At 41.9% G+C, this 27,190-nt stretch overlaps 1 protein-coding gene across 1 annotated transcript in view; it reads right to left on the bottom strand.

Annotated features, from left to right (window-relative positions):
• The window catches only part of LOC120729245 (calsyntenin-2-like), a 320,942-nt gene extending 294,434 nt beyond the window's left edge, over nucleotides 1-26,508 (bottom strand). The window contains exon 1 of the mRNA XM_040024788.1: nucleotides 26,135-26,508. Coding sequence (XP_039880722.1) covers nucleotides 26,135-26,198 — 64 coding nt within the window. The 5' untranslated portion in view covers nucleotides 26,199-26,508. The remainder of the gene's footprint in view (nucleotides 1-26,134) is intronic.
• Between the last annotated feature and the right edge of the window lie 682 nt (nucleotides 26,509-27,190).

Here is a 27,190-nt window from a genome sequence, read left to right as displayed (position 1 = left end):
TCTGTTGATAGTGTTGTATTTTCTGTGTGTGGTATTGTTGCATTCTTATCAAAAAACCCACAATCACCATGTATGTAAACTGAAAGAGCAAGGCTAAACCGAGACAATGTTCTTTACTACTCCCTGTAATCTCTCGAGCTGTGTTTCAATGTAAAAAATTACATTAATCAGCATTTGCTGTATTATATTTTTATATGATTTTATTTTATACATAATCATTTGAAGGTCGTAAAGGCTGCAGTGCAGTGTAAACTAAGATGTTAATAGATTTTACTTGCAGGGCTTGATGAACTAGACAGGTTTCTCATTTGTTTTCACCACATTAAATTTATCTTTTTCTTAGAAAAAGACAGTGAGCTTATAGAAGTTGCTAGGTGCAGAAAAACACTTTCACATGCTGTTATATTTACTGTAATGATGATGACAAAATGTGTGATTTCCTGTTAAGCTTATAATTAAGGATCAAAGAGAAAGAGAAAGAGAAATGAAATCTTTTGCACCCCATTTTTAAACCGTGCACAGTCACATTACAGACTTTCTTTCCCCCTGCGTGAGATATGACATATCCAGTTTAAAATTCATCTCTCTCTTTTTTCTTTTAGAGATCAAAGTATGTATTTTCAAATTATCTAAATAAGTTTGAGCTGCAAATTGAAGAGGTCATCAAAATCTGTGGTGTACAATATTGCTATACCCTTATCATATTTCTACCCTACTTCCCTTGAATGACCTCTCCATCTGTTTTCGTCTTGCTACTTTGAATACTCCTACAAACTTCTCTCATCCTCCCTCAGTTCCTGTAACTCTCTGCTGTCAAACACACACACACATTCACTATGTTTCTCATCATCTCTTGTCTTCACTCCATCATCAGCGACCAACCAAGGTCAGAGGATTTTTTTTTATTTTTAGTCATCCAATAACAACACAGCTAGTCCTGCCAGACATGGACACTTTGAGCGTGAGCGTCCATCCCCGGGGCACTGCAGCATTTAAACAGAGCGCACGGCTGCCATTCCCCAGATGCTCTCACAATCCTCATCACGTCACTGCTGCCACGGTCACAGGAGCCACAGTCATATAAACAACACAGCAGTGACCTCGCAGGACCTGCTGTTTGGGAGCGTTGGTAAATGACAAGCTAAGTTTTTATTATTTTCAATGGAAATACAGAAATTAAAAAAAAAGACGAGAGGAGCTAGTTGCAGATAGATACAATGTTACAAACAGGGTTGTCACAATACTGGAATTTTAAACTTGACCACACCGAACATTTAGCAACAACAGAACTAAAGTTAACTTGTTAATGTTCAACTAATTTCCCCAATTTTAAGTTCAATTTTAAAAAATATACATTTGAAAATAAGGCATTCATTTTATAAATTATTTAGAGAATTTCATTTCATAATAACAAAGACAGTAAAAAACAGAGTGCTCATTGTGAAAGACTGAACCGATCAAAGCATTTTAAAGGTGCCTTCACAGCTGGCAGGGACAAAATAAGAAACACATTTTAATAAATTATTGTAAAAGCAGAAAAGTAAATCTTCATAATTTATTCAGACGTTTAGCCATAATACAAAAATTATTCATCTTTTACCTAAGCTAATGTCCGCTAGCCACTATGTTAATGATAACAAGAGGCTAATGTGGCTAGTGGATAACTGCTAAAAGTTAAACAGCTAACATTAACATGTGTGCTAACTGTTTAATACTGCCAGGCTGTTGAAACAGGAGCTTTATTGACCTCTGAAATTCGCCCTAAAGTGTTTTTACAACCCTAGTTACAAAGAATAAGGAACTGCTAGATTTACTCACAACTTTTAATGAATAAAATGACTCCAAAGTGGCTGTAGCGGCATCATACATATTCCTGCTAAAGATAAAAATAACAACAAAACAAAAAATAAAACAAAACAGAAGTTTGATGTTGAACTTTAGTTCGGATGGAAAATGTTTGTGAGAACATTCATACAGAATGTGACTCCCTTTATAGTTTTGGCCTGTTTCTTGTACTGGAGCTGTGGTTGCAAACTGGTTGAATTTATTCAGAGCGGTTCAGCGTGTTCTAGCAAAAGTTCCTGTCAGGTGTTGACCCCTTTCCAAGCAAGATGTGCACAGTTGAGAAAGTAAGCAACTTTAAAACAAGCTTCTAGCATTTTTAGTGCCACATTATGAACATTTTTGAGGAACACTGACTGACAGTATCTGCCATTATCCCACTGTGAATGAACACAGTGGCACTATGGCAGAATCAGGCACTGGGTCGGGTACCCACAGGAACCCTCTCTGTAGAAAGGTGGCCTTTGTTCTGGAAAATGAATAACTTTGTCTGTCTCTGCTCTGACTCTGTGAGAAGTAACGCTGCCAGCAAGTACCCCAAGCCACTGTGAAATGCATGCTGGCAGGGTGATTAAGTTACTATAATCAGCCATAAATTCTGTAAATAGGCCCAAGTTTCAGTGTAACAGCTGTGCAAATCTTGTGTACCGTGTTCACTGCCCCAGAAAAGGAAATAAAGACTGCAAGTTTACAACTCCATCTCCTCATAAGCGCACAGTTTGTTTGCACAGTAAAGGCTAGTTAACGCCTACATACAGTAAAGGCATGTATACTGCAACTAAAGGTCTTCTTTTACAATAGTTAGAAATTACAGCTGTGGAAAGGTAGCAGATCACAGACTAGACAAATTGATCCCACAGTTAACATCTGGTCAACAAACAGCTTATGATTTCACTAAACATGTCTACACATTTACTCAGCTGCTATAACGGGAGAGGCTGCTATAGCAACTGAACCTATAAAGCCACATTAACTGGCCTTAATTTCCAAATAAGCTGAAACAACCTTTTGAGAAACAGCCACTTTTATTCAGCTGTCAAAGTAAACCTTTAGTCTAATGAGAAGAAAACAGTGCACAATACTAAAATGGCCCGCTTTGAGCCCCGGTCTTTATTCAACTGAACATCAATGGACACAGTTGAATCTCAGGTTAAGTAAAATCACCCGCCGATCTTCAGAGAACAGGTGCATTTTGTTCGAGAAGAGTGACATTATTGTTGTATGGCAGCAAAGAAATGTTGCTTTAATCTCCAACTGAGCTTTCCTACTGCTACTACTACTTTTTATATAAGCACAATGTAGTTCTGCTTTCTCCCAAAATACTTTTATTGCTATTTCTACGTTGTTATTTCAAATATTTAGTTAGATGCCAACCTTGTGCTAAGAAATCATATTCAGAATAGAGGAATGAATATTACAATCTTTAAAAGGACAGCAATACAAGTGCATGTGTACAGTATTTGTCTTTGCGTGTGACTTTTTATATTCAAACCTGCAAATTGAGTGACTGGAGAAGTATTAAAAAAAGACATCATGTCCAGTCCATGAAAAAACATACCCTTAGCAGAAATGGAGATGGTGTAACTGCATGTCCAAGTAAACATGGGATTTTCTCCATCGAGGATTTCGTTCATATTGCACTTGTCAAGGGATTATTTTATCTCTTAGCCCAACCCGTGATCCAGGAGCTGAGAAAATCCCTCATATTCCACACAATCTGCTGCAACTCATCCTTACTCCAACTGCAAATAATACCCCATCAACGGCTGAATCAGACAACTCTGACAAACAGCCCATAGCCAGTTGCCTGGGCCTACCGCCAGACACTCTTAAACTTCCCCTGCCTTCTTTCACAACTGGAAAGTCTTGACAAATTGAGCATAATATTTTCAAGACCTATCCAAGGGCCTCAATCAATAGTTTGTCAAACAGGTTGGAGGGGGCTGAATATTCATTAGTCTTTAATATTTTCATGGCAATACAGCAACACCTTAAAGTACAAAAATGTGAATCAATTATCAAACAATCTATTTTATCCATCACCATGAAAATAAATCCCAATTGTCTGCCCATGAAGGGCCAAAGATCAGGTTCCAGCGAGCGGGTCATTTTTGCTGGCAAGGGGGGGACGAGGGGAACATGTAACCACTCGGGCCTCATCCCACATGTTAAGATGGAGAGGGTGACAGGAGTCAGTGGTTGAAAGATCATTAAATGCAGCTGAAAAGCAGGATAAAAAATGCTTTTAGAGGACTCACATATGACGGGGGTGGAAAGGCATTGATTTTCCTGTTGGAGCCATCACTGTCATTTGGCAAGATGGTGATCCGTAAGCGAAGCAGGCTTTTCATGATAAGAGCCCTGGCCTCTCAGTGACCTGTGAAGTGTGCTTGTTAAGAAGGCACTGGATATTTAGAACCTGGCTCAAAAGTCTTCCACTCTCTCTGCCTTAATTTCTTTTTTTTTTTTTCCGGTCAGCAGACAGATTTACGGTGGACAGAACGATGGTGGCAGAAGTGACACCTGAGTGATAAATCAATACTATAGGTGATGTCTCCAGGCAGCCGGGGAGGGAACGATTGTGCAATTCTTTGTCCGACCCTGTGACATCACAACACTGATAGGAGCATCACGCCTTCCATTAGGAGGATCAATATTCACCCTTGCGGACCTCAAAATTTGCAGGGCGAGAAGGTGATTCGGGGCCTGCTCGCAGAACCGCATCACCTCGAGACACTACAGTGCGTCACGCGGTGATTTATAGTTTGATGCACACTCGGCGAGACAAGGGGAGAGAAAGACAGAGAAAAGCAGATGTAATCCAACCAGGAGGGAGATGGTCATGGACAGAGCCCGATAGAGATTTACAGCACCCAGAGAGTGATATATAAAGTGTAAACAAGCGACAGATTGCCTGCCATCCACCCACACACACACATACACACAAGCACACACACAAATACACGGCTGTATTCCAATCCCGCCGAGCCGGCCCGTTGCCCCTGGCAGCCAGTGCTGGTAATGGTGGTGCACTGGCTCAAAAGGAGCGATAAACCATGCACGGAGTTGAGCTGAATGTTGCAAAGTCTTGCTGCAAAGAAAAAAAAAATATAACGTTCAACTTTAATGCAAAGAAAACTAAATCAAATTTTAAGCTCGTGCAATTTGTGCAAAGCGCAACTGTGCTTCTTGCGAATGGATAAAACAGAGTAGAGATTTCCCTTCACTATCTGTATGCTCAGTTGTTGAATGTTCAGTCATCCAGCTAACTGTTGACTCTCTTCACCGTAGAGCTCTTCCACTGAAAACGCTACATCCACATGTACAGAATCAACTTTCTGGAATCTTTATTAATCTCGTTAAACGGTTCCATGTCTCCAAATAGCCAGTGTCTCCAAATCTGCTGAAACTCTAAGCGGGCACAGCCATGCTTTTAGACTAATTATCGATCCTAATGGCTATTTTAAAGTGGTGCAACATCACGAAATAGTTCACCTTCAGTGACAGACCGACTTGAACCTGTAGCTCCCATCATGTTTACAATGCATTATGGCAAGTTTCAGCTTGTTTGGCTTGTTTTACTTTGCTTTGGTGCTTTCAGTAGCAGTAAGTAATTTCCAGCACAAAAGCTCAATTCACTGCCCACCACCTGCTCACCACAAAAGAACAGAGATAGTGAGCAGCTTGTGAACACAGCGGCTGATATTTCCCCAAGGAGGTGGTAGAGTATTGAATTTACCTTCATCAATTCACCATAAATGCCAAATGTGCAATAAGCAACCATTTTTTTCAAATCAGTTTTGTTAAAAAATAGGAATACAAATCTGGGGAGCTTCATACAGGCATATATATACATACAGAGAATGGAAATATCAAGCCAGGCTCAGTAGATGCTGGAAAACCAGCATCTACTGAGCCCTTGGGCTAGCAAGTACACACATATGAGGATGACACTCCTTCCATCCTGCATCCATTCACCCATGTAACTTTATGAACACCTTCCTGTCCATAAACCCAGGAGATGGGAACGGAGGGGACAGCGAATGACTCCAAGAGAATTGGCCCAGTAAAACACTGCACCCTAATCTCTTGCTACCAGCTCAAATCCCCTCTGCTATTAACTACCATCTTTCTCCTCCTGGTTGGTATTTTATTAACTGAATTTGTTCAATAAGACCTTGAATTCTCTGCCGCTTTGCCCGTGACATTGGGACAAAAGTGGGGAAAGGTTAAAAAAAAGACTCAATCACGATCCGTGCTGTAAAAAAATGGGGATCGTAATCGCTTTAATCCCTCAAATAAAGAGATCTATTCTGCTGTAAACAATGAAGCACTGTGCCTATAAGAAGCAAGTCAGAAAAAAAGGCAGCTGAGTCAGAGAGACAGACGTAAAGAGAGTGTTAGAAAGATCAGAGGAGAGAAACTGAAATTTTCCCATGCACACATGTTAAACTGTGTGTGTTTGCATATCTGGCTGTCAGACATTATAAGTATGATTAGGTTTTTATTCCTTTCTGCTACATGGCACTGGATGAGCCAATTGCTTTCACATCAAAAGGCATCTGCTCTCAACAGTGTCACAGGGTGAAGGTTTTAATCCCTTTCCTATTGCCTCAGTGTCTCAACGCTGCTAACTGTACCTCTATATTTCATCATGCAGCTTCAGAGACTTGAGAGAATACAGGACAGACAAAAAAAGGAGTTTGAATGTAAGAAGACCCAACAAAGCCAGCCGGGGTTGTTACTGAAGGCTCAGTTGCAGCAGCTAGGAGTGGCATGGAGCACTTGAAAACAAAGGTAATCCAGCTGCCTTCCCGCAGGGGATGGAAAGCATGCTTTCAAAGTAGTGGCGATCAGAGGAAAACAACCATCCCCTACTTCACATTCTATCAAGGTTTTAAGAAAACAAGACATTCTTAATTTTTTGTGTTGCTTCTTCACCTTCAGCATAAGCTCATACAGATTTACCCACTCTGATTCAAAGTGCTTATTTCAATAGAATATCTCAGATTTTGTTTGACAGTGTGTGCAGATGCAACGTGACCACGGGAACAAATAAGCTGTGTTATATAGAGGGCGTTATGTACAGGTAGAAATGTGAATGAGACAAACAAACCCCAATATGACTGATGCTGTGCAAGTCTTTCAGCTGGAGGAGGATGAATGCATCCTTATTCAACACTCAGATGCTGTCGGTCTGCACTGAATGAACTTAATTAGTTAATCCTAATGAAGACACAGACGCTAAATCTTCGTATGTGTCTCGTATCGTCCAAAGTGTTTGAATTGTTTGGTTCCTTATAAAGTTTGAGCTTGCAGCCTCATTTTAATACTGAGACCACATCATTATCATACTATAATGATTGTAGCCTATTTGCATGAGATCATTTTTATTTCCTAGCTGGCGTGCCTTTTAAAATATGGTAAACATACATTTTTTGGGACATTTGCAGGCTTCATCCAAAGAACCATGATGGACATAAAAGTCTGCAACTATCACCTTTTCAGTCATTTCTATCCTCATTTCTGTGTGTACAACTAAAAAAACTATTATTGATATTAATGTGAGAGTTAAAGTGTCTGACTTGTAGCAAAGTATTGAAAGTCATAGTTTTAAATGCTGCTCAAAATCCTATTTAGTAGTAATTAAGCTATTTAGGATTATTATTTATAGATAGATCAGCATTCGAAAATAACAAAAAAGGTATGCTTGACAATCAGTGTAAATAGCCAACAATGATATACCGACACACACAAACACATACAGGATGAGGTATTTTGTTTTTTCTTATTAGTTACGCCCTCCTTTTGCATTTCTAATGGCTCAAATTGTTAGTTATTAACCTCCTAAGAGCCGTATTCTCTTTTATGGAATGCATTTTCAATTTCTCTTTGCTATTGGGGCTGATTGGGACCTGATGAATGTAAAAACAAAAAATTACCTGACTTTTCTTTTTCTGATAAAAATGAGATCCACATAAGAGGACATTCGTTTTAAATTTCAATAGAACAGTGGCAGTATAAAGTCCTCGTAAGTGGATATCAGGCCCTTGTAGAGCAAAATTTAGTATTTTGGTCTACCCAAAATGTGTTGTCTACAAATGTGGACACCAGGTCCTTGGAGGTTAAATATGTTTTCTTTAACTGTAAATATATCAAGTGTGTTACAGGCCTAGGAAAAACGCCAGTAGGGCGAATTTTTGCTGATTCTTATAATTGCTTGCCAAATACCATCTTTTCCTCTCTTTAACAGGAAGAAACCTGTGCAGGGCCAAGCTCAGGGAGGCCTGTCTGTCCTAAAGATGGGACCAAAAAAGGACTGTGGAAGAGAGCCAGAGATTAATAATAACTCGGAACACAGCATCAAAGTTGCTTGATACTGTTGTCTGTCATGATTTTTCTTTTTAATCTACTCCGGCTGCTGCATTCATCTAGGAAAAAGTTACCTTCAAAGTGACTAACCATGTACAGCACAGTGCAACTGCTCCTGTATTTAAATCAGCCTGTACTTGCACAAGCAGATGGATGTAGAACAAGCGTTATTTATGATCGCTGACTGCATAAAGGTGAGTACCAAATACTAACTTTCTTGTTCATCGTGGCAGTTCTGACACACATATTCAAAACTTGTTCAGCTCACGCTTTGATTAAAAAGGTCCTCAGTGTTTTCCCGCAAATCAGCCATTGTGCTGTCAAGCACCGACAGCTACAGATGGTAAATGTCAACAGAGGAAACTGGTTCTTCCTTTCATTCTAGACATTAAAATGCAGACATTTATCTATATAAAAATTCAACAGATAGAATCGTCAAATGTGATTTGACAAAAATCTCCATCCAATTTTCTCAACTTCATTGCGAGTCATGCTTTCTCTCTCCCCCTCTGTCTCTTTCTCCTGGACTTTCTTCCTATTTCAATTTCATCCTGTCAGTCAGTCGCTCACCTATTCCACGCTGTTACCGGCCTCTGAAACACTCTGTCACAGATTTCCATCTTCTTTTTTCCTTTTCTTTTTTTCAGCATCTGCATATAAACCTGAGACCCTCCTGCCTCCCCTCCCGAGGTGCGGGAAATGGAGAGAAAGTGGCAAAGGAGTGATTACGATGTCAATTCATAAACACAGCACACCGAGAGACTGCATGGATGAAAGCACCAATGCCACTGGAAAATTACCCACCCAGCCGGGGACAAGTCATTTGCTACACAGTGGAGCACCACAACAAACATCAGCATATACACATGCAAAGTGAAGGGTACAAACTGGAGTTGGGTAAATAAAAAGAAGTGGGAAAAAAAGAAGAAGGGGCCATCTCAGAGGTGGAGGAGAGAGTCAACAGCTAAGATGTGTCTATATGCAAACGTGTGTGCGCATGCCTCTCTACAGGTGTTCGGCTCTCTTGGGTGTGGGCAGTGGGGGAGAACTGTCACTATTCAAACAGATGGAAAGAGACTCGACACCACTCAGAAAGGGCACGGAATAACAGCACCGCATGTCTCTCTCTCACTCTCTCACACACACATACACAAAAAGCCATTTCATATGTTCTCGAGCATCAGGTGGCCAACACTCGAGTTCTTGAAAATACCACCTGGGAAATGCCACACAGCTAGATATAATCTATTTGTTTCTGGACCCACAGCAAAGCTTAAAAGGAGAGGAGTCACTGATATTTAAGTGTATGTGTGCATCAGTATGTGTGTGAGTGAGAAAAAGACTGTGTATTCCATGAACATAAAAGTGTGATTTTTGTTGTTGTTGTTGTTTGTAGATGTGGAGGGAGATTAGATTAGTTGACATTTCTTCACAGTTATGAGGCAGAGATGGATTGTTTCATATCTCCAGAATGTATTCTATGACTCAGGAGAATCTGATGTGGTGATGGCTCGGGTAGATCATTTTCTGCTTTCAAGAGCAAATTTCAGGGTGATTATTAACATTGTTTTTCAGCTTATTTTTCTGACTGTTACACATGTCGAATGTAGGGAACATATCCACCAGGTGCGTTTGATATTCTTCAGGAAATGCAGTAAACACCAGCTGGTGTCTAAACGCCTGCAAAGTAGATGACAGAACTAATGCATTCATATCAGTAATTAGATCTTGTTACTGATTCACAAGGTAACGGGATAATTGCAAGAGCCGCCAGTTTTTAAATGATAATGGATCCTAAGTTTGATATGGAAAATGGCTGTAACTGGTTTTAAAAAATCCCACCTAATGGCTAGAATTACAATCCTTTGTTAAGGGGTTATGATCTACCGACAGCATAGAGCATATAATGCAAGTTGGTTGCATTATATGGTTACGTTCTACTAAAACAGCTCTGCACCACTGCGCTATGGACATGGAACCCATGAGGCCCAGTAAAGAAAGGCATGTAGGCACAAGGGCACCTGTTGCGGGTTCAATTCAAGCAGTGTTGTGGTGTCCCACTCCATGGATCAGTCTCTGGCAAGTTAATTGGATTGGAATCTGGGAAGGCCAGACACTGTTGCCTCACAGTCAAGCTGTTGTAGGGTTAAATCTCCAGGTCAACTGGGACTTTTTTGCATATTCTCCCTGTCCCTTAGTGGGTTGCTTTCCACTAAGGAATAGGGAGACACTAAGGATGCAGCTTTTTTTCATCTCCTATGTTAAACCAGGGTCTTTCAGCAGGTATATTAAACAAATATGTAGGACTGCTTTCTCACATTCTTGCATCTTGCAAACACCCTGTCTCTGAGTGATGCTAAAAAACTAGTTCATGCATTTATTACTTCTAGACTGGAGAACTGCAATTCATTATTATCAGGCTGTCCTAAAAGCTCCCTGAAAAGCCTTCAGTTCATACAAAATGCTGCAGCAGGATTAGTGACAGGGACTTGAAACAGAAAGTATATTTCTCCCATAGTGACTTCTCTTCATTTCCTGTTAAATCCAGAATTGAATTTAAAATCCTTCTTCTCACATACAAGGTATTAAATAGTCAGGCCCTATCTATTCTTAAAGACCTCATAGCACCGTATCACCCCAATCAAACACTTCCCCCTCAGACTGCTGGCTTACTTATGGTTCCTAGGATCTTTAAAAGTAGAGTGGGAGGCAGAACCTTCTTCTGTGGAACGAACTCCCAGGTTGGATTCAGGAGACAGACGATCTCTTTACTTTTAAGATTAGGCTTAAAGATTCCATTTTGATAAGGCATATAGCTAGTGCTGCATCAGGTGACCCTGCAATAGGCCTAGGCTGCTGGGTGATTCCCATGATGCACTGAGGGTTTCTTACTCACCCATTTCAGTCACAATGTGTTTATGCGCCCCTTTGCATATCATCCATCCATCCATCCATCCATCCATCTTCTACGTGTGGGGACAGCAGCCTAAGTAGAGAAGCTAAGACCTCCCTCTCCCCGCCCACCTCCTCTAGACTATCCGGGGGAACACCAAGGCATTCCCATGGCACCTGAGAGATATAATCCCTCCAGCATGTCCTGGGTCTGCTCCGGGGCATCCTCCATGTGGGACATGCCTGGAACAGGTACCCAGGAGGCGCCCAGGAGGAATGCTTTCAGATGCCCGAACCACCTCAACTGGCTCCTTTCAACGTGGAGAAGCAGCGGCTCTTTCCTGAGCCCCTCCTGGATGGGAGCAAAACTCCTCACCCTATCTCTAAGGGAGAGGCCAGCCATCCTTCGGGGGAAGGGTGGCTGGCTTCGGCTCTCACTAAACTGAAAACTTCGGCTCTCAGTTTACTGGTTGGCTTAAACTCGGCAGCTTACACTCAGCTCTCCCTTCACCACGACGGACCAGTACAGCACCAATCCATCTGTCGATCTCGTGTTCCCTTCTCCCATCACTCATGAACAAGACCCCGAAAAACTTGGGGGATTTACTCTATTATTGTAGAGTCTTTACCTTACAATATAAAGTGCTTTGAAGCAACTGTTGTTGCTATATAAATAAAATTGAATTGGATTGAATCCAAAATCTCTTTTATTATTCATTGCCTGGGCTTGTTTCATCATTATCTTTTTTATTTATCAAAGGGAATCCTTGTTTACAAAGTCCAGCAAGGAGCACCACGGATCAGAAAGACAAGGGTGCATTTCTAACGCATCATGTTGAAATCAAACATTCAAATTTGAATCAATAATTATGGACTGACTATTCACTTGCTTGTTTTGCCATGTTGATTTAATATTGTAGTTTTGAGAATTAACCTAAAAAAACAAACTCAGGAGTTTAGCTCGTTCCAACCACCTTCAACCATTAGATGTTGAACAGTCACGTATAGATGTAATATCTAGGTTTCCACCTAAATGCAGTTTGGGATGCATTTTAATAATAAGTTTATTATTTCATATCATAACTTGGAATGTCAGCTTCACCACCTTCATAAATAATTATTAATCATTAGGAACAACAGAGCAAAAAATATTATATTCTGCTCCCCTTCCCAGCTACCAATAATGTATAATAAGCGAGGTGAATAAATAATAGATTTTCGCTCTGTTGATAAATAAAAGAAGAAGAAAACACTGGGATCTTATTTTACTTCATGTACAAAAGAATAAAAAGGGAAATCTAGTTAAATTTTCAAAATAAGACATTTTCCAGCTCAGCATTGTCATATTGTTTTAATGTGGTCGATTGAAATATTAACGCTTCCGTGAGAAGTAATTTGTGTTCCTCCAGTGTTAAGACCACAAGTTTTACCAGCTTGTAGTCCTTGTTTAACTTACAATGTTGAAATGTATCCCCATCCTCTGGCAGGTGTCACTGTGTTTACTTTCTCTTTGTCTTTACTCAGGAGGACAAACATGACGACAGGTTGTTAAACACCTTCATGTTACTGGGTTTAATCACTTCCGACATTTAGATCCAACCCAGCGTTTCTGTTAAGTTACAGATTAAAGAAGCCTAATGTGGAACAGACCAGTTTTAAATAAAATAAAATCTGTTTATAAAACAAGCAGTATACAAAGATTAGATATAAAAAATGTATGAGTACAGTATGATATAATTTTTACTTTGCCTATAAATGCACAGCATTTATCAACTTACAGTCAGACATGTGCTTTGCTATTCTTTTTTCTACTTATGTGACAGAGTAGAAGACCAGCTGTTGACATTAACAACATCTGCTTACCAATGTATTATAAATGTGATATAAACGATTGTTTAAACATTCATACAGCTCAGCGCTACATTTGTTTCCCATCGCAGGGTTGTGTTAATATTAATGACAGTGTCCTAGCAACCTGTCACCTGATGGAAAATATAAACTGAGTAACAATATTAGATAGGGAAAATGCTCTCTGCAGCGTGATGTGACAGTGCTATCAGTAACGGAGACCGGCATTTAACAGTTGAATTAAAGATCAGCAGCTAACAGCAGAGCGAGGTGCGGCGCTGTGGCTTTGGTAGTCAGGTAAAAGCAGCCTCTTCTCTCAGGGCGTTCGCTGGCTCGATGTGGGGCCCCTCCACTCTCAGAGACAGATGTTAAGCCTGGGTTCGGCCATCCACTCTCACCATAATGAGAACTCAAGGGGGTCCGGTCCCACACACACACACTTATGCACATGCATGACCACACAAAAAAAACACCTGTCTTTCCAGCACACATCAGTAACGCACACTAAAACACACATACACACACACACAGCCAACAAAACCTGAGAGCTAAACAGTAAACAAGCAAGAGCGGTGGGTGGACTCATGATTTAATAATGTTGTGCTGGCTAGAAAAATAAGTGACCTTCGCACACATGCAGGCATCCATGTTAACACGCAGTGTATCCAAGTGACAAGATATTCAAATAGAGGGCAGTGAGAGCGAAGGAGAGTTGGGGGGGGAACAAGGGCTTGGAAGAGAGTGTGTGTGTGTGTGTGTCCTGTGAAGCATTTTTGAGTGCCCCATGAACGAATGTAGCACCTTCTTTATTATGTATGACAAAGGGGGAAAAGGAGTCCACTCATGGTTTTAAATGGGTATGAAAATAAGATCTGAAGATCTGAATTCAACATACTGCATGCATGTTTGTGAATGCTGCCATGTTCCTGTGTGTTATTATGGAACCCGATTGTAATTTAAAAAAAAAAAAAAAACATATTTAAAATTCATTCCAGGTTGCAGCCAGTCCTGCAAGCAGCTTGATACATCCTGGACAGGTTTCTAGTTAACTCAGAGTAACAGATAACCAGTCACACTCACATCCACACCTACAGCCAATTTGGAATCTCCAGTTAATCTAACAAGCACAGGCAGAGTGAGAACATGCAAATCCTCAAGAGTTCAAACCCAGGACACGAATGTTTGAATTATAGGTTAATGAATACTGTTTTATGGGGAGGATTTGTTTTTTTTAGATAATAATTTAAGGGAAAACCTTAAAAACAGTCTCTTCCAGAACTGCATTGTCTACATTAATGGGGTCACTAATCATTTTGATCAACTGTTTGGTCTTGAACTTATGCAATTCAGGTGGGACTTAAATAGGTGCCACCAAGAAGATGCGGGATATGCCCGGGAGGGGTTGCCAGTCTATCACAATGCTAACAGATACAAAAAACAATTAATGCTCACATTCACTCCTATGGCCAATTTAGAATTTACTCTGACACTTACTTCTTTTTTTCCTTTAATTTGTCAGAAAATTGGCAAATGTGCCGTGATTGCAAAATTATTCTTTTTTTCTTTTCTTTTTTGTGATGACTTTATATCTCAATGGCCCCAAGCATGTGTTTTTTCTGCATAATTTTGTTTTTTATATTGTACTACGAGTATGCCAAAATACGCCAATACCGTCACAGCTGAAATATGCCACTTTATCAGTGGGGCTCTAATATTATTGCTTTGCTTCTTTTTCTCAGTCTCCCCTGGGTATGTTTAGCCTTGATAAAGCACAGTCTAATCAAGTCAACAAAAACTAGAACAAAAGTCGGATTAAAATTTGAGCTTCTAACTGTCCTTAACCCAACGCCCTTCCAAAAGTGGGATCTCAGTGGGGTCCTCGGTAAACAAGGCAGGAACTGAATGTGAAAGAGAGAGGGGATATACGAATCCTGAGGGAAGGAGAGAACAGTGTGATAAGACCTGGCTAAGCCTCGCCGCCGGTAATTACCACCACGCTAATGCTACACCAGGAAAAAACCCAGCGGGAGCATGGAAACTGATGAAGACTATAGATTAAAAAACAAAAAAGAAAGAAAGAAAGACATAAAACAAAAAGAGGAGATGTCGAATGTCTGATATTAGTGACTCAGAGATCAGACAAAGACAGACAAGGAAGAGGCACACGTGAGGGTAAGATGGAGGCAGATAGAACAGAAGAGGAACAAGGCGGAGTGAGAGAAAGCAAAGCGATGGGAGGAGGTGGTACACATTGACCCAGATCCTCCTCCTGGTAACCAGGAGGGGAGCTGCTACAGCCTGGCTGCTGTCTGCAAGTGGGGGCTGGAGCACAGGATGAAAAGATACAGGACACAGATATGAGCCAAAACAGCCGCCACGGCCTGACAGCTGGTCTAAATCACAATAAACATGTGAGGATGTGGAGCTTCAAATTGTGTGATTTTTTTGGTGCGTGTTGGGCTCCTATAAGAGCTGACAGGTACCCTCAGTGCTGTGCTCGCTCTCCCCTTTTCCTCCTATTTTCTTTTTTTTTTCCCAGGGAGTGAGACAGGAGCACCTTGGTGATGAGGCCCCGAGCGTCCCGTTAAAAAATGAAACAACCCAACAGAGTTCACGTCCCTCAGGATTTGACCTAGACGCAGGTAAACACACACACACACACACACATACACACATTTGACCATGCAATTACTGAGGTTGTGCAACAGCCAGAGGGAACGCAACTCAACAGAGGGAAGAGAAGGCGCTCAAAGTGTGTGTCTGTATATGTGTGCATGGACGTGTGCATCAGTGGCCCAGTTACAGCAGAGGGATAAAATCGCTGCATCCGTGACAGCCCTTCTACATAATTCTTGCCCCACCTGTTCAAACGCTCCACCTGTGCAAGTTGTGTGTGCGCGTGTGTGTTCCTGCGCAATCATGTGAGTAAACACAGTTGCTACAGATTTCTTGGAAAGAGGGATTTTAGCGTGCATGGACAACTTTGAAGTTTCGAGCCGAGGCCTTTCATATATTTTAACACGTGCAGATACACACACCTCCCCACAAACTCATCACAAGGATGTGGGATTTTATGGATCATTGTGCCTAGATTTCTATAGCAGGTTGAAAATATGTCTAGCAGACTGTGTGTGAGAATCACTGGCAACAAATCAGTGCACTTCAGACTGTTGGAACTCTATTTTTAGATGCTTTTATGGTTCTTGGCTCTGTGGTCCCCGATACTGGAGAAAGTCGCGGACCCTCGCGAATAATAACTCATCGCCTAGACACGCATCATCGCCATGCCGCATCTTCCTATGTAACGGCTACGTGTTAAAAAAACAAAAAACAAAGAGCACTGCTTAGCATTAACATTTAGATGCTGCACATTTCCTGGCCATTTTCACCCGTCCATCTGTCACTCATCAATCACCGCTCAGCCTTATCCTCACTGTGACAGACTGTCAGGTCCCCGGTGTGTTCTCACATTCCTCTATCCCTCCAATCTTTCTGCATGCCGGTGTATGCAAATGAGCTAATGGAGATACGCACACACACAAAAAAATCTTCCGGCAAGTCTGCTTTCAGCACAATGGATGGCTCCGTTAATGCAGTTTCTCTCTGAGTGTCATTGGCTCATTTCAGCACCAAGGACAGCGCCAGCACTCTCTCCACGTCTGCTTGTTTATAACTCGTCTGCTGTCGTGCAGTTCTCTGGGAGGGTGGGATATTTCTAAAAGGAAAATGAAAACAACACTTTCTCCCATCCAAACAACAGCACCGAGGCTGCTCTCGAAGCGTTTATACTGATCTGTGATGCATCAGCCCGTATTAAATATACATAGGCTTGATAATAGCAAGACTAGATGTTTGGCATCCAGCTCTTTGTGTGTTAGAAATTCATGATGACTCCTATTTCAGCAAATAATAATAAAAAAAAGGTGACAACGCTTTGATAATGCCAGAACAGGGGTAATGTAGGGAAACAGGTTTAGGCTAGGCAGACCTCATATCCAGTCACTACCAATCATAACCGCTGCAGAAGGGTGACAGACTCTGGAGCATCTGCTGGCAGACTGGATTAACACCAGGAACACTGGCACTTTAACTTATAAGAAGCAGCACTAAATAACATGTGTTTTATCAGGGCAGGCATACCTGTAGACCCCCTGCAGATGTAAGGTTTAACTGCCAAAAAGGCCCCGAGCCTCAGGAGTCCACGCATCCACAAGTATAAAGACAAAGAAAAGCTGTTTTATTTATGCACTGCCGCAGGAAAGCAGTTGTGAGGGCCTATGTGTTTGCATGTGTGTGTGTGTGTGTGTGTGTACATGAATTTTTGGGTTGTATACGTATAAACCCGGCCAGCGTCTGCTCAGGCCTGTAAGTGGCTAGCATATTGGATGACAACTGTTGCCTTCATGGGGGAAATGGACAGATTAATTGAAATTGAGCACAGATAGAAGAACAGGCAGCAACTGATGATCACTTAACACAATCATCAAGGAAAAATCACACAGGGACTTCCTTGCACGCTACCCCGCTTATGCGCTGCATGGTCGTGTTTGTGCGGGGCGCTTTGAGGGATTGTGGACTAACGGAGAAAACAACAATTACTGCTTAATTAATATGTGTGTACCGGCAGCTCCAGCCCAATACCAGTGGAAGATCATCAACCTCAGCAAACCAAGAGCAAATACTGATGGCTTCTAATGAGGATTGTGTGTGGTGCGTGTCTGTGTAGACTGACAATGAGGAGCATGTGTTGCTGCTTGCCCTGCTGAAAGAATCAGCTAACACTCATGCAGGGCTGACCTGAATATGGAGCCCTCTTAGCAGTGAAACTCAAACAACCTTCCTCCCGCTCCTACAACACATCTGTGTGTTGAAGCAAGCACCAGATCAGCACCAACCAGACCTTTTTCTGTCTTATTTAACAGTTTAATAAAGGAGCCCTTCATTCTTAAAGTAAAAGTTCCAAATTTGGGAACTCTGCTTCACTCAAAGCGTTTATAGTGATCGTGTTATATAATTTTTCTTCAAAACAAAAGACAGTAAAAAATGTTTGATTTATTAGAGCTTCTGTTTGGGGAGAATCAATACGATCTTAGAGTCTCTGGTAACTAACTGATCAAGGCCAAAAAAATGTTCACAGTATTTCTCAAAATATTAAATATTTAGCCTAACTTTACATTTAATAGAGCAGGACAAAATGTTCTAACAGCACTCTGAGCATGAACAATACATACTTTCCTTCCTCTTGACCAGTATGTACTGCGGCTTTTCTGTTATTGTATTTGTCTGCATTCTTAAGACTTCAGTGGGTTAAGTAATTAACTTGTCTCTGTATGAAGATATACTAAGCTTAAAAGTGGTGAGTCATATGCAACTGTACAATCCTGTGCAACATATAGTCATGGAAAACTAGTATGTACGGTCAATGTATAATAATATGCAGCAAAGCAACAGTGTGGCAGTCTCCATTTGCATGTCCAAGAAGTTTACCAGGTGACCTAGCCACTTTGCTTAGCTTTTGACCAGCAATTTTTGCATGGTATGCACACTGATCATTGAAAAGCACGCATTATCCCCACCTGTTTGTTCTTTTAGAGGACTTCCATTCATTCAGCTTCATTTAGAATCTTCTTTACTGTCATTTTGTCGCTCATAAAGTAACCCTTGAAGCTATCAAGCTGCTACCAAGCAAATTCAGGGCCACTGTTGTATACCAACACCAATTCTGAAACTGTTACTTTTAACCTACAAAGGCCGTTTATTTAAGGGTAAACCGGGAATGTAAATGTTTCTGTCTATTAATACCAGCATTAGTCACAATATTTTGATCACCTGAAGCTGTTTTTGTCATTGGTTTCTGTCACATTCCAGGCCTGCTTATAGAACAAAATGACTGGGCTTGCATCAGTGTTAGTGAGGGTGATTTCTGCCTATGCAGCTGTCCTTGGAAAAACCCAGCAACTATTCTAATGGTTGTCAAACAGCATCTTTAATGGTGTATACTGTGGTGTCAGAACTCATCATTAAGGACACAGGCGAGGTCGTCAAATGTCGTCTTTATGGGGAAAAGAGTTAAAAGAAAAATGAGCATGTCACCATCTGTTGGACTGATGGTGGCTGGTTGGAAAATTTACATACATCACCTCAAGGTAGCCTACAGCACCATGCAAATACAGATAGGAAATTAATGTTTTGGATATATATTTAAGATAGGTGATGTGTATCACAGAGTAAAAGTCAAAAATAAGTGTAGAGACTTATCTCTAAGCTCCTCAGAGGCTCTTGCTATTTTTCCGCATCGTTTCTTGAAGTCCGCTCTCCACTCAGAGTGCTCCACTTGTCAAGTGTGAAGATTTATGAGTCACAAAGACAAAGATCTGCAACTTTCTCTGACCCTTTCCTCTCACTCATCCTATAATTCTCTCTGCCTTCTCCCTCTGATCATTTCCTCCGAGGTCAGCCAGACCCAGCTGGTGGAGAGGGACAGGTCGGGCACTATCTGTCTGTGTAACCCTTTGCTACTCATCAGTGCGTGCATGTGTCTGTGTGTGTGTGTCTCAGGATGTGTCATCATTCCTCTCTGAAAAATAGAAGAGAGTCCACTGGCGAGATTGGGCTAGAGGTAAGTGATTGGAAAACAGGACCAAATAGATGAAAGGAGGACTGAAGGTGGCAGAAGGACCTCCTTGAATATATTGTAGAGCTCTTGAGCGTAAGTGTGTGTGTGTGTTCCTGTCTAGCTATCTTTGTGAGGACCGAAATCTGCATTCTACTATACTTGTGAGAACCAACAGTCACTTGTGAGGACACACACACCGGTGCTCACAAGTGTGAAGGCCTTTTTGAGGCTCAAAATGTGGTTTTAGTCTCAGGGTTACAATTAGGTTATGGTTAGGGTAAGGGTTAGGGTTAGGCATTCATTTTTGATGGTTATGGTTAGGGTAAGGGGCTAGGGAAACCATTACATCAATGAAGGTCCTCATTAAGATAGCTGAACAGGCTTAAGTGACTATTGTATGCACTGTAGTCCATGAGAGCAAAAACAACAGGAGAGTTTGGTGAGGGTCTGGCTAGACACTTAGAATAACTTAAACTTCATAATCCAAAAGAAGTGGGGATTAAGTGTAGCAGTAAGGAGAGACATACACGCACACATTCAGACATGCAGCTGTGTGTCATAAGTACTTTAAAGTCAATGTGAGTTGAAAGTCACCATCTGGTAGACATCAAGACACGCAAAATTCTACTAATAAATCAGTTAAAAGACCGCAGCCTGATGCAGTTTCTGTTATTGTTGAAAACAAAGCTCACACATTTAAAACTCACTGATAATTGACATTGTTAAATTAACAGCAATGGAGAGAGCAAGGCTCCAGAATTGCACTTAAGCTCTATAGCTTTAAAGGCGCTTGAAGTGAGAACAGGATCATATCAAAATGTTCGACCTCTTCATGTGACTCCACTGTTTTTTACTCTTCCAGGTGACAAAAAAAGCCATCATAGCAAAACACAACTGAACAGCGGTATTTCACTTGCAAGTGTTATTAAACTGTTAATTTTTTTTAAGTTACAAGTTTTCTTAATGCAATGTGTTTTCTTCATTCCTTTTCCTTCTATTTTATGAGAACACGGGTCCTGCTTTACAGTGACTGACAGTTGTAGGAGTTGTACTGTTATGGAAATATTATGTATTTAAATCAAGCATTTACAAACCAGTGCCTGGGATTCATTAAAAGCATTTGCTGTGTCTCAAGTGGATTTTTTTTTTTCAAAGTAGTAGCAGCTAAGTGATAACGGTGCAATAGAGCATGTCCATAATTTATATTAATGGTAATTCATTTTCACTTTTATACCAAAGGTTAGACCTGTAATGTAGGTGTGTTGGACTACAACAGTGTTTTCCAGTATTGGTTTTTTTTTTTTTTAAATAAATGACATAATTTGTTGAAAGCTAAGACAGCCAATGCCTAAAGATAACATCAGCTTTCTAGCCAATGTCTAGAAAGACAATATGAAAGCCCATTTAGAAGCAAGAAGATTCAATTTTGTCCCCATATGACCACAGTCACCATTGTTCAGCAAAGGTAGAGTTGCTTAAATGTTCCTTTAAATGGTCCCTATGTTAACAGACATAAAAAGTCCCTAAAGTGCCTAGCAGGGCACATGCAGGAGTCACAGGGTGAAAGGTGGGGAGCACCCAGGACAGGTCACCAGCCTGTCACAGGGCAAATATACAGAGACAGACAACTTTTCAAGCTCACTTATAGCTACAGACAATTTAGAATTGTCAGTTAATCTAACTAATGCATGTCTTTGGACTGTGGGAGGAATCCACAGTACCCAGATTAAACCCACATAAGCATGCAGAGAACATGCAAGTGCCACTTACAAAGGCTACAGCCAGCAGGTGGAGTCAAACCTAGAAACCTCTTGCTCTGAGGCAAAAGTGCTAATCAGCACACCATCACTCTACCATTCCAAAATCAGTGTTGACAAAGAAAAAAAAAGAATTACCTTTAATTTCTGTTTAACAAAGTAATGCAAAGTAATGCAACACATCATTGTGACTAAATGCAGCAAACACATCAACAGTTTATTAAAGTGGAAGATGGGGGAAATGTTTCTACTTGTCTTCTTCATGCACTTGTGAGCAACACTAGCCTGAGTTGAGGTCATGAAGAAGACAGGGTGAAAAGGCATTAGCTTTTAAAGAGTAGACATATGCAGATCTTTGGATGAAAGGACAAGAATATAGTGGAATATGTCACTTTGTAGTTAAATTTCTTTTATTTTTTTCTTATATTTTCACTTGGTAATGAGTACTGGAACCGATTACTTTATCTTCTAAGAGAAAAGGTAAATCAATGCATTCCAAGTAGTGTGTAATGCATCATAACAGGCCATCTGCAGATTGAAGATCACATGAAATGGTGAAAAGCTTCAAAGAAGTGTTTGCACAACTTTCGTGAAGGTCCATAGGAAAAAAAATCTAAATACGGTAATAATTCATTTCTGCATTCCTCTTTCTGCTTCTTGAATCCATCCATCCATCCTTTCTTTTTCTTTCCCTTTCAAGTTGATTTCTTTGCTCCTTCCAAATGCATCTCAAAAAAGACACTGCAGCGTCTAACTTAATTCTGCAAAATCTACTCTGGCCTCGTCTCTGATCAAATCCTCTCTGTGTGCCTTCCTCTGTGTGTGTGTGTGTGTGTGTGTGTGTGTGTGTGTGTGTGTGTGTGTGTGTGTGTGTGTGTGTCTCACTCTCTGTCTGTCTGTAGGGCAAATCAATAGGCCCTGGCTGCCTATTTGCTGCCAAGTATGGTCAGCTGTGACCACTCAAAACAACCAAAAGGAAAGAAGTAAGGAAAGAAGAGAGAGAGAGTTGAGACACCTACTCACTGTATGTTTTACCCAGTTCAGTCAGCCACTGAACTACATACTCACATAGACCATGACTCCCAAAAAGCCCCTCCCACCTTCCGTTCCACGTCTCAAAAAACAATGGAGCAAAAGCAGAAGAGGCTGAACAAAAAGATACTGTATATAGCATGAAGATGTAGGCGAATATAAGTGTAAAGGCCACTGTGGAATACCCCGGACAAGCAGAATACACTAAGATCTGATAACAGACACCAAGTTCCCATTTGTGGCTTTATATGAAAGTTTGAAAGGAAGCAACAAATAGCCAATCGACACTACCCCATATTCATGCCATCCTTAGCACTGAGGCAGAGAACAAAGGCTTGATTTCTCATTAGCAATAAAAACAGCATCTGTTCACTAATGAGCAAAGTTCAATATGCTGTAAGGAACTGTGTTATTCCGTAGTCACAAGACTCCCTGTGAATCTAGCCGCGGCACTCATGGGATCACAGAAAGCCTCTCGACCTTCTCCTTAAACTTATCCACTCCGACTCTGTCTTTTGTCTCTAATGCTTGTGGAACTGTGCCGGGATCAGCGGCCTGGCATTCTTCCATCACTGCAGCCGCTTAAGCTCTCCTACTTCACAAATGGCATAGAGCTCTGAGAAAAGAAAAAAAAATAGGAAAAGAAAAAAAGTGTTCGTGGAAAAGAGAAAAAAAGAAATCTGTGAAGTTCCCCCGTGTCACTGAGGCTTGCCTCCCCGTGGCCGTGGCAAACTGGACAGGATTTGTGCCGCACACTGTGTCACAGCCTCGTTGGAGGATTTATAGAGTGCTCCCTATAATGCACTTCCTCTCCTCCACCGGAGTGGACATAAATCTGCCTCTATTTTTTTGACACCCCCCTTTTTTATTTGCTAATGGGATCCTCAAATGCCTATCCTCTTGGCTTGTCTTTATCCCCTCTACACACACACACATAAAAGCACTAGCTCACACACACACAGTTGCACATGCAGAAGCTCTATAAGGAATGGCATAAATTATAATACCTGCATTGATTAATCCTGCAACTTTTCTAGCAGATGTCCGAGCAGCCAGCTGGTTAGCACGGAGCCTCTTGCACTGGCTGAATATTACACTCTTAGCTGCTTACACGCTCACTGATGGGGGGGGGGGCTACAGTGTGTTTATCTGGATATAACAAAGCAGCAAAAAGGTTCCCCCAACAAAGAGTCACACAGTGGGCAGCTGAATTAAAATACAGTGTGCTGGTAATGAGCTATCTAAATTCAGAGTTCATATTGCTTGGAATTACACAAAAGCAAGGCTCCGGGCAGCCCTGGCAAAAAACTGTATAGCTCTTTCTGCCTCGCTGCCAGGAGATTCTCCCTGTTGAGCTGGGACACGGTCGGTCCTGGGGAAATCGATTGAGCCGCAGCGTGTATCTAGCGAACGCAATAATTCCTTTGTAAACGACATCACCTCCTTGCCTATTTTTGCATACTTGGCAGCTGTCAACATGTTGGCTTCAATCCATCACTCTCGCTCCGAGCGCATGCACACACACATATGCAAAGGGGGTGTTAACACTTCAAGCTCTGATTATTGACAACTAAGTAAGAAACACACGCTTGCATGCCGAGTCTGACTGGATGACTCGAGGGTGACGGTGCTTAAAGGAAGTCGCCTTCCTGGAATGAAACGGTGGCTAAACACAAAATGACAGGAGCGGCGGCGCTTCAAAGTTATCTGGGAAACAAGTTTGTATACTGGCCCTGCAGAGGCAGATCCCTCTCCGGCGCCTGACGCGGATGCACTCTTTCAGTTGTTATCTCAAAAGCTGAAAGTGAGAACCAGACTTGGAGTTAAGGAAAAAAAAGAAAATGGGGAATGGTCCTTCTTATTGTGTCTGCTTCCCAGAAGCTGTGACAGGAAGCAGGAAATGGTGGTAAAGGTTGGGCAATGTACAGAGCAACAGATAGCAGCAGATAGGCAGATACTGGATACAATAGCCTCTTATTTTCTCCTGGATTTAACTGCACTATACAGTGTCCCAGGGGAATCAATTAGAACCATGGTGTGCTTGGTTTTTTCCACCCCCATTGACTTGGCAGTAATTTGTTTACTTCACAGCCAAGCTCTGGATAACAAAAAACACACACACACACAATAAATCCTTCCTTATAAAGCAACCTTACCCTTTCTTTCTGGCCATATTACATCTATGAACTAATCCAGTTAATACCCTAATAGGTAACATGTATTTGCACATGATAGACAGCCCCACTGTTCCTTGCGTGCAACTGAAAAGTGCATTAAAGGCAAAACTTTGACCTCTTGGCCAGGTCGCAGCCCACAGCAGGTCTATTAGCATATCTTTTCCTTACACACACACACACACACACACACGCAGAAAAGATTGCAGCTGTAGGCAGCCAGCCGACCAGCAGCAGGGAGGATCTTCCCCGTGTCAGAAGGCGAGGAGGATGAACAGCTTATCACAGTTCTGGTGCCGCGTGGCTGCCAGATGAAACTGACAGGTGTCACCTTGTTATTTTGCTGTGCAAAAGCCCGCCCAGGTCTACAGGGAGTTGATTAGCACGAACCTGTTGCCGCATTTACCTGCTTACCTACGGCACATGCCAGTCTCACAAGAGGACCGAGCGGCCCCGCTGCAGTGGGGATGCTGGGAGACCTAAAATTAGCTCAGCAGCGAAGCAAAACTGCCAACAGTATGGCACAGATTTATGACATCTGGACGTCATTATCGTATATCAGGTGGCTTGGGGGATTTTTCGTGGCGCGTGTTTTGCAATTTGAAATGAGCCAAAAGTAAGTGCCAGTACTTAGAGGCAGTTTGTGGACTGATACAGGTACACACACAAAAGCGCATGACTTTTAAAGGAGACTCATAAAAGTTTGATTGGATCTTGAAAGCTTCACTGCTTTTGCAGAATTTGCCATATTTAGCTGCTTACATAGGTACATATCTTTACAACACTAAGCTGGGGGCTGCCACGTTACATACATGTGCATGGCATGTGTATCCTCAGGCAAAGACATTGCCTTATTCCTTTTCCAAGATCCTGGACTTCAGAAGTGAGTCATGCAGACTCTCAAACAATAAGCTCATGACAGGTCACACTAACCCCCCCTGCTTTAACTATATTCTGTCATGTATTTTCTTACATGCATGCAAATATATATACGCAGTCTTGGATGATTTTTTTTGTTTGTTTGTTTAATTAAAACTTCTGCTTCGCTTTTCCCCTGCCTATTCCTCCGCCTATCAGTCACAAACAGCAGAAAACAGGAAAGCCTGTAACCTCAAATAGTGCACGAGGATGCTTCATCTACACTCATCTACATGCCACAAATATGAAGAAACAAATGTGAAGAGGGTGAGCTATTATAACAAAAGTCGTAGATGTCACCTGAGATTAGCCCACCCTATAATATAGGCCATAACAAGGTCACTGTACGCTCTTTATTGAGTAACACAGAGCGACTGTAGTGATGCCACAGAAGATAAAAACGAATACTTCCGAGTGCCATCGGGGGCTGCACCGTCGTACAGTTATTATCAAGTGCTAAGTATCCACAAGTCCACGCAGAAACACCAGCGGAAAATTACAGCCCTGTCTTGGAGTGAGGAACAAAACGCGCACACAGTGCAATCAGCAGAAACATCAATTAGTTCGCCTCATCAGATGGTCATCCCTCTGCATCCACGCACAGCAGTTCTGACCACAGCCACCCACTATAATAATAATAAAGCACACTGGCAGACGGGCACGCTGCCCTTCACCTACCGTACCTTTGGTGTGAGCGGCGCTCAACCCCAAAACCAGAGCAGCCAGCACGCCGGCTATTCTCAGCATCTTCTCGTTGGAGATTCAGGAGAGGGACTAAGGCGACCTCCTTCCTCCTCTTCTCTCCTCTTTCTGCCTTTTTTATTTTCCTCCTCCTCTCTCTCTCTCTCGCTCTCTCTCTCTCGCTCTCTCTCTCTTTCTCCTTCCCGCCCTCTCTCTCTCCGCGGGGTCTCTCCTCTCTCTCTGTTGAGGCAGTGTGGAAACAGTTCACTGATATGTGGGACAAGCCGGGGGAGCGTGGAAGTAGAAGGACAGCGGATAACCGCAACGCACCTCGCCGCTCGGCACCGCGCGCGTCGCACCGCAGGCTGCTCGGACTGTGGAGACGGGACCAGAGAGCGGCGGACCCCCGGGACCACACCGAGCTACGTCATGAAGAGGAGAGAGATGGACCCGGGCGCTTTTCCTTTTCTTTCTTTTCTTTTTCTTTTTTTTCTGTCGCTCTCCCCGTCTCCCTCTCACTCTCGCATCCTCCGCCCTCCTCGCTCTCCTCCTCCTCCCTTTCCCTATCTGTAGAGCATCCCAGCCCACTCCAACAGCAGCGTGCAGTGATCCCTAATGTTACAAAAAACGAGAGGGTGAGGGAGTTTGAAAAGAAGCTATTTGAATGGATTCCGTGTACAACACTGTTGGGTTGTCGGCGAGTATTTCTATAATAAAAAATAAAGCCGAAACAATTGAACTACAAGCGCTAAAGGCTCATTACAACACCATCAGAGTTAAACGCTACAATGCCATTAGAAAGCAGTGCATATAACAATGCTGTAATTGCGATGAAGGGGAAAGGGCCATACAATTAAGACACGGTAAATTTAAACGGAATATCCAGGAAGTGATTTTAATACTGCAGCGTTTTTTTGTTTTTTTGTTGCCACTCATTAAAGTGTTGTTGCTCTAAAGCAGTCCTAATTTACTGTGCAGGCTGGTGTGTCCGCAAGTCTGATCTATAGTTTTGAATAATCTACAATTTAACTGACATGGATATTTGTGGATTTACAGAC

The sequence above is a fragment of the Simochromis diagramma genome, unplaced genomic scaffold (genome assembly GCF_900408965.1).
Source record: "Simochromis diagramma unplaced genomic scaffold, fSimDia1.1 OVJJ01000348.1, whole genome shotgun sequence".
In the NCBI taxonomy this organism is placed as follows: domain Eukaryota; kingdom Metazoa; phylum Chordata; class Actinopteri; order Cichliformes; family Cichlidae; genus Simochromis; species Simochromis diagramma.
This window is presented reverse-complemented; position numbering and strand designations above follow the sequence as displayed.